Source organism: Puccinia triticina, chromosome 16A (genome assembly GCF_026914185.1).
Source record: "Puccinia triticina chromosome 16A, complete sequence".
Lineage (NCBI taxonomy): Eukaryota > Fungi > Basidiomycota > Pucciniomycetes > Pucciniales > Pucciniaceae > Puccinia > Puccinia triticina.
In genome coordinates this window covers 3303573-3312022 of record NC_070573.1, presented here as the reverse complement: position 1 = coordinate 3312022, position 8450 = coordinate 3303573, and the positions used below count along the sequence as shown (strand labels likewise).

General features: G+C 46.4%; 1 protein-coding gene across 1 annotated transcript; it reads left to right on the top strand.

The window, feature by feature from the left end:
• Window positions 1-6289: 6289 nt before the first annotated feature.
• On the top strand, window positions 6290-7351 carry PtA15_16A322 (uncharacterized protein; the record flags this gene model as incomplete). The annotated part of the gene is made up of 1 exon (XM_053164001.1): window positions 6290-7351. One exon carries the CDS (start codon window positions 6290-6292, stop codon window positions 7349-7351), a length of 1062 nt encoding a protein of 353 aa, XP_053027969.1.
• Between the last annotated feature and the right edge of the window lie 1099 nt (window positions 7352-8450).

Genomic DNA, 8450 nt, shown 5'->3' with positions numbered 1-8450 from the left:
TTTAATTATTTCTTCTCTTTTTTTCTTGTAGTATTCTTGTTCTTCTTTCTTTTTTTCTTCTATCTCTTTTTTATAATTTTCTTCCCAATCTTTTATCTTTTTATCTAATTCTTTCTTCTTCTGCTGCCTTGAGCTCATTCACTCCTTGACCAAACGTTGTTTCAGAGAACCCGGGATAATAGAACGTGTAAGAAGGACGAGCCGGCTTTTAACCTATAAGGACTCAGGGCTATACAACAATAGCACGCTGTGGTAAGCTCTCCACACGTCCGGGTCCGGTCTCCTAATCTCAATGAGGAAAGAGAATAGGAGCCGGGCCGGGCTACCGCATATAGTCTACATACAAGGTTAGGTTTTGGGAACAAGCAGTCTCATGCTACTAGGTTTGGCTGACGGATAAGTACATAGTATGGACATGTACTATGCAATCTTGACCAGTCGTCTAACACATCAAGGAGTATGCACTCCACCCGATGACCGGTTCATTCCGGCCATCTAGAGGAGTACATACTCCTCCCAATGACCGGTTTGTTCCGGTCATCCTGAGGAGTACATACTCCTCTCGATGACCGGTTTGTTCCGGTCATCCTGAGGAGTACATACTCCTCTCAATGACCGGTTTGTTCCGGTCATCCTGAGGAGTACATACTCCTCTCAATGACCGGTTTGTTCCAGTCATCTACAGGAGCGTATACTCATCTCAATGACCAAGAGGACAGCCCATTGAGGGGAGCCCTCAATGACCAAACGGATCTGCCATCAAGGGGAATACGTTCCCGATGGCCGGTGTGTACCGCTCTGGCTGACCGGTCAGTACCGGTGACCGAGGAGTTGTTGATGAATCCGCGTGTAAGGGTCACGTGGACCCTCACTAAGAATGATGGGAAAAGGCGCTCGGGACAGGGTTAAGAAGCTGGGAACGTTTCTAGGTCCAATTGGTGGGCTGTATTTCTTCGGGGGATCTAGCCGGGAGAGATGGGAAAACAAGAATCTCTGTGTTGAGTACAACCAGGAATAACATGAAGAGAAAGAAATAAGGAAACTCTTACCTAGCCGGGAGAAATGGGGAAACAAGAATCTCTACCGGCTAGGATGTGGACAGGAAGCAGAACTAAGTATACGGACCGGGGAGTCTTGTGATACTCCTTGTGAAACCCTAGTGTGCGCGGGGGCTTCGCACCGCGGTCCCATGGTACGCCTTCTCAAGCTCTCACATGAAAACATGAGCTCTGAGATCAATGACCAATCTCCACCGGCCATTGATTCAAGAATCCAACTTCTTGTTTCATGGAATTCCGAAGTTGGAAGGTGTATACATGTGGTACACGTTTCATGCATCTGTATTTTGTGAAATCACATTTTTCGATTTTTCAAAACGGTGGCCGGATGCGTGTCCCTCTAGGGCTTCCTTACCTTCACATGCTCTCCGGCTGAGGTCCCTACGGTGGACCTGGGCCAACATTGGTTGTGCCACCCAAAAAGAAAACGAAAAATGAATTCTGACACCCGTTTCAGATACATATGCCGAGTACAGGCCGCAATACATAGATACTGCAGTCTGCACTACGTCCACAGCCTTCTCGTGTTTGAAGGGCATGCCCCCTGACCCTTCCGCCCAGAACAAGCCCATGAGCTCCGGGCCAGGCCCGCTGATCAGGACCGCGCACACTCCGAACTTAGTTGGACCAGACCTCGGATCGGCCGCCAGAAGTGTGTTCTTTCGCCGGGGAGGCTCGGCCTATTTATGTCTGTTCATCCGTCCCCCATCCTGCCACTCTGTTGGGAGGAGGGACGGCCAGGCCTGCTTGCATGACTTTGCCGGCATATTTTTGGGGCGCTTGCCTTGATTGTTTTTTTCAAGCGCGAACAAACGGACTGCTGCAGCTTGCGGATGTTCTCCAAAGAATTTTCACCTGACATACTAGCCAACAATGCCACTGAAATAGATCACCTTTCTGAATCACCCAGGCCCTTTATTTCCCTCAGCCAAGGGACAGCAAAGATTCCTACTCAAGATATCCTTAATAGTATCATTAGTGATACCTCTGGCAGAAAAAAACTAATTATATATAAGACTTGATGTACAACCATCCTGAAGGCACAGATTCCAACTCAAGGTACAAATTATCCAAACAAATGCCTACCACTGTCAAGTCTTCCAAAAGGGCACTCCAACCCAAATCACCACCACCCATAACAAGAAGAAACACATCACCTGGAAAAATTGGGTCAAAGCTCACACCAGAATCATGGGCACTTGGTGGTAAATTTGCTTCCAAACCTGAAAAACTTCAAAGAACTAAGAGTTTTTTTTTTTCTTATCAGACTATGTGATGTAAGGTATGTACAATAGATTGATATATAAAGAAAAAGGAAAAAGTACCTAAGAGCAGGAACAGAGCCGCTCTCTACATTCAAGTTGAGACTGAGATAAAGTAAGAAAAGAATAGTGTTGGCTTTCGGCGGTCTGTCATGGTCAACAACCATCATTAGCTAAATTTCCTTTTCTGCTCTCTCCTGAAGGTTTGTTTGAGCCTTACTTGTATTTGTCTTTTGAACTGGGTGACTTTTCACTTTGTGTTGGCTATATGGCTAAGTAGCAATGCAACACAATCTCCAAGATGAACTTTGCCTCAGCTGCTGTTGTTTCATTCTAGCCTCTGCTGTCTTTGAACACAAATCACTTTCCAATATTTCTTCCTGCTCTTTGAGCAGTATTGGGGTGTTTGGTCTGTCTTTCTTTGACGGTCCTGTCTAAGATAAATGAATAGAGTGTTAGCATCTATCTAATCATCTCACCATGAGTCTCTGAAGCCGCTTACCTTTGGTGCTTGCTGATATTCTCTTGATCAGTGATCTTGGGCCGGGATTTTCTGTAAGCCTAATCTTGCTGCTCATATGTGTCAGACCTGTCTACATCAGAAGATGAATTTAGTTTCACAACTCCCGCGGCGCTGATTTGGACTGTGGAAATGGTTTTCTTTTGCTTACCAGATTCTGCAGCTAATTTAGTTCCCAGCGTATTGCTCAATTTATGAGTTAGGCACCGTTCCCCTAAGCTGGTATTCTCACAAAACCAACTAACAATCCAAAACATCTGGCATCTCATCTTGGAGGCCTCATTACACGTGTACATAGCTCTTCCGTTGGTGGGGAATCAGTCAACTGGGTTTCAGGACAGCGTTTATCTTTTTCACAACCCACCCTCCATCCTGTTGTGACCTAAGTGGTTAGGTTACAGTTAGTGAAACTTGCCTGTCGGAAGACCATGCTATGTCTTTGGGGACTAAGCTGCAGAGCTTATTCCCCACTTCTACGCAATTGATAGGCTTAACGCTTTTGGTCATATCACATCCAAATCCTCATCCACAGCAGGCACAAGATTTGAACTTTCCAATAGCATTCAAGGCATCACCAATTCCATTAACTACCGGGTCCACCTTAATAAAATAGTGGGAAGTGGGGGCATGAGGACAGTCTATATCAGCTCAGGTGAAAACAGAGCTTCAAGTTGGAATTGAGCACATCAACAACTGGGTAGCAAAAGTCAGGTTAAATGAATCACACCCATCAATTCACCAAAATGAAACTGATGCACTGATGTATGAAGGCTTATATTATCTACTCACCCAATTCAAGAAAGAACTCAGTCACTGTGAACACTTGAGAGAAATGCTCAAGAGAAAGGGAAACTCCATTGAGGTAAGTGATTGTCCCTTGCACCTGAGGTGATATGTTTAATGCCATGCTAACTAAAATATTTTTGCTTCCAATTAATCATCTTCTCCGCCATTTTGTAGTAGCTGATGGCCCAGTCAATTCAACAACAAATGTGCACTTCCTGGAATACTTCTTGCAAGGCCATTATGTCAAATATTCCAGCAAACATAACTTTTCTGTGCCTCAAAATCAGCCAGGAATGGACCCTGATTTATTCAAACTCATGAAATCATTCACACACTAGTCATACAATCAATCTAAAGGCAAGAACCTATTCAGTGACCTGCAGGGTGTGGGCCCAACCCTTACTGATCCCCAGATTGTTGATATGGATCCCAAGTGTGTTCAAAAATCATCTTTTTTTCAATCATCCTCTTATGACTTCCACCATTTCTTTTGCTGATGTGTTTCCTTTTAGATCTTGGTCTGATGTGAACACCAGCAGTGAAGGAATTGCAAATTTTTTGAAGGAGCATTCCTGCCGCACAGGAAATGAAGTTTGTGAAGCACTACATCTGGGAAAAGCAGTGGACTTGAAATGGGTAAAGCCCTGGGGATCACTGGCCCACCTTCTAAAATCCAGAAATGAAGAGCTACCTGAAATCTCTTACTTCAAAGTTTGATTCACTACCCCCTCCACATCACCCATTCAATCCTGGATCAACACAGTTGTAGCATTTTCTTCCAATTTACATTAACAATTCCTCTTGTCAATCCATTCATCTTCAACTTTTTTCTTGTCAATACTTATCAAATTGCCTTCTGGATTTCTTTACACATCTTACATTGTCTTTCAAAATTCTTTCAAAATTTGTATTATACATCCTCAGTCACATTTAACATTTTCTTGTGAATCCTCATCAAATTCCCTGTCCATAACTCGCATCATCTCTCAAACCACTTTCTCATTTTGTATTATACATCCTCATTCACATTGTCAATCATATGTGATTTCTGTTGAATTTCCTTTCAAATGACCTTCTCATCTTGCATCAGAGTCTACAAAACAGATTTTTGCCCCCAACAGTCATGGTTGTTCAACCCCTTGTTGGACATGGTTGTCCCAGGATAGGTCGCTGGACAGCGGCCAATCCGAGGTCCTGTTTGACTCGAGTCTGACTGAGTGCCTGGCCCGGAGTTCATGGGCTGGTTCTGGGCGGAACGGTCGCGGGCATGCTTCAAACCAGGCATGCGGCATGCTTCAAACCAGGCTTGCGGGCATGCTTCAAACGAGGCATGGTTGTTCAAAGTTAAAATTGTTGTCGGACATGGTTTTCCGAGGAGAGTTGGGACCGGTGGCCAATCCGAAGTCTGGCCGACTCAGTTCGGAGTGTCTGCTTGCATAAACACACGGTACTGATCAGCGGGCCGAGCCCGGAGTTCATGCGCATGTTCTGGGCGGAAGCGTCGGGGGGCATGCCCTTCGAACCCGAGCAGGTTGTGGACGTATATGCAGACTGCAGTATCTATGTACCGCGGCCTGTACTCGGCTTATTTATCTGACACGAGTGCTCACAAGTGTCAGAATTTGTTTTTCGTTTTCGTTTTGGGTGGCACAACCAATGTCGGGCCAGGTCCACCGTAGGTCCCCAAAGGGGACGGTACAGACTACAGCCTGGCGTTTGTTACCCAGTATGCCCCAAGTCACGAGACAACACCCTAGCCCTCTCTTCCGGTCCTGCTCGCCCGGTTTCTTGGACAAGACCCCCCTTCCGCTCGAGCTTAACAAAGCCTCTCTGGAGGAGAGCCCCGCAGGGTCTCTGTCTCACAGAGAAGAAGAGGGACTGACTAAGTTCGCCTCCCGCTACGCTCTCGGGAAGAAGACAGGATTGTCCCCAGGCTCCGCCTGCCGAGTCCCTGCGCACCCTGTCCCCGTCAGTGAAGAGCCCTCCTCAGTCTATTGTTTCCACGGAACTTAAAACTTCCCGCTGCGCTTCCAGTAATTGACAAATATGGAGGGTATTGGCAAGTGAAACCCTCCAGATACTGTATCTCGGGATTATTTCAAGTTTTAGGAAGCCTGGCGGAGCCCGAAATCCCTTTGGGGCGGGCGAGTTTCTGAAGGCCTTGGGGCGACTCAAGCTGTGAGAGGCGGATGGGATCAAGGTAGGAGCAAACTCTACCCATCCGGCCATCACAAAGGATTCACTCACGAGCAGCCAACCTGAAATATTAAGCATTTCTTATCGTCAGTCAAGTGATCTCAATAGCGATAAGTCGAAGATTCAACAGCAGCTGGGCCAGTTATGAAGCTTTCCCTCTTGATTCTAGTTGAGTTCGAGTAGATATTCAGAAACGTATTAACGTGCATCAAGCAAACCCATAAACTGATCAATATGCATCGAACTTTTCTCTTGAACTTTTTGCTCGTGTGTAGTCTTCTGTTATCCTGGTAGCGACGGCCGCTATTACAGGGCAGCCAGAACATGATCTAGCAAATGGCCCCGATGTACGAGAGATTGTGACTGGCCCATCTTCAGCATCACATCTTCGACAGGAAACTCGCGCGGCGACCAGGGATTCTGACAGAAGCAGCTGTGTTTTTCAACCTGCAAGATTCTTTGCATCGATGCGCCGGCGTTTACTTCCCTGCATCTATCAAGAACATGCTGATGACGGCTGGAAAAACACAATCATAGGAATGACTCGAATCTGGTCTATGGTGCTCTACTACAAGGAACGCGTGCCGAAGGGTCTACGCGAGAAAGTCATGCAGTCATCACTTCCCCACCCAGATGTCCCAGTCCCGGAATATCACGACGCAACCACCCAAGGATTTCTGGATGAAATAGCTGCCTACGCAGCAACCATTGAAGAATCTGAACACCAATTAGCTGCGGGAAAAGCAAACATCGAAGAATCTGAACATCAATTACCTGCGGATGAAGCAAACACCGAAGAATCTGAACATCAATCAGCTTCATCCGAAACAACGAATGAACAGCTTGTTGCTGATCCCTGGCGAAGCACACTCATGGAACGGGGGGATGGCTACCGTGTGGTGCTCTTTGATAAAAGCAGGTTGCTCAATGATTACTGCGATCGCCGTGGGCTTTGCAGCCGCCAGCCCCGAATGTTGAAAGAATTCAAAAAATTTACCACCATTTTTGGATACATGCCTTATGACGAACGATACCAGTTACCCGTCGGAACACAGGATACAGTCACATTAGATGAAGCTCTACGTTTACTAGCCACCACACCAGCTAGCCAGCAAGGAGAAATTAATGGACTTGCCACTTCTCACCATGCCGAAGATGGACTTGAAAGAGCGAGCAGCAAATCAGAGAACATTCAGCCTCAGGAAACTGGAGCTTACACTCACCAGGATGAGCTCAACGATCATGATGAAACTACCGAAAATCACGATGGCAGCTCAACTTCCAATAATCCCCCTAATCAGAACAAAATTTTGCATGTCCTAATAGGCAAACAACCAGAGGTCGATCAATGTCCAATATGTGTGCATCCATTTGAACCTCCGGAACAAGGCACCAACAATCAGTGGAACTTTTCTGAAGTTGCAAGGATCAATTCATGCAGACATGACTTCCACCCTGAATGTATTCAACCATATTTTTATGATAAAAATTCCCTCTGTCCAATTTGTCGTACTCATTTACAAGAGTGAGGCTCAAGACACCTGCAGAAGCTCTTAAAAATATGGTTTCTTCCCAGCACAATACTGTCGGAATTTCACTTGATTCTGTTCTCCCTCCTTTTTCTCCCTGTCACAAACATGTCATTCACTTGTGTATGCATGTAGATTTTTTCTTATTCATTGTGTTTCTTCAATCTTGTGCCCACATGTTGAACACTTTTTTGTTAGTCCTTTTAAGCCCTGAGACTCCTAAGTAAATGATCATCATTTCTGACTCAACTTAATCCTTGAGTGTTACTTTAGCCCCACCTCAAGACTCTGCTTAGGCACTTGATCCCCTAAGAGTGAGTATCTGGTCACCTTTTCAGACCAGCTGTCTGCTATTGGCCAAGCCAATCTTCTTCCTCCTTCTTCCGCTCCACCTGCTACAGTCGACTCCCTATTAGCCCATATACTCATTAACCCATGGGAAAATTGGTCCACCAATTTGGTAGGCGGGGGAAACTGCTCTTAGCCCATAAGTCCCTATAGCCCCGTAACCCATACCAATTATGGAAAAAAAACGGATGTTTATGGGTTAATAGGGGGTATCAAAATGTGAGAAATCCACAATTAGAAACCAGTCAATTAGCCAAAAATGAAATTGTTCACCAGTCCATTCTGACCTGGGCGCCGCGGGGAGACTGCGCGTAGCGCTTGTCAGGACTTTGCTGCGGAATGCCGACAGGGTCCAAAGGGGGGTGCGTGTGTAGGGTTCACAGTGCCATCCTGCCGCACTTAGCCACGGCTTACTCATAAGTTGGGCCTGGCCGGCCTTGAGGGTTTCTTACATTCTGAGGGTCCTGGAAACCAGGGAGTGGCTTCCCAAGACCCTTGTGTGTGGGTCAGGGGAGGTTTGATCCCCAATCCTACGCGTTAAGCCTCTTACAATTAACTTCTCCCGGCCCAAGATTCCCAAGAGGGGAGTCTTGTGCGGGAGAAGCTCCCAAGGGAGGAGACAGCGTCGGATCGGATCCTCCCAAAGCATAGAACACCTGAGGGTGTTATGGCACAGGCGCTAGACCCGTAACTCCGGCCTATGAGGCTCGGAGCCCGGTGCCTGGGCCATGCTTCTACCAAAACCCATGGG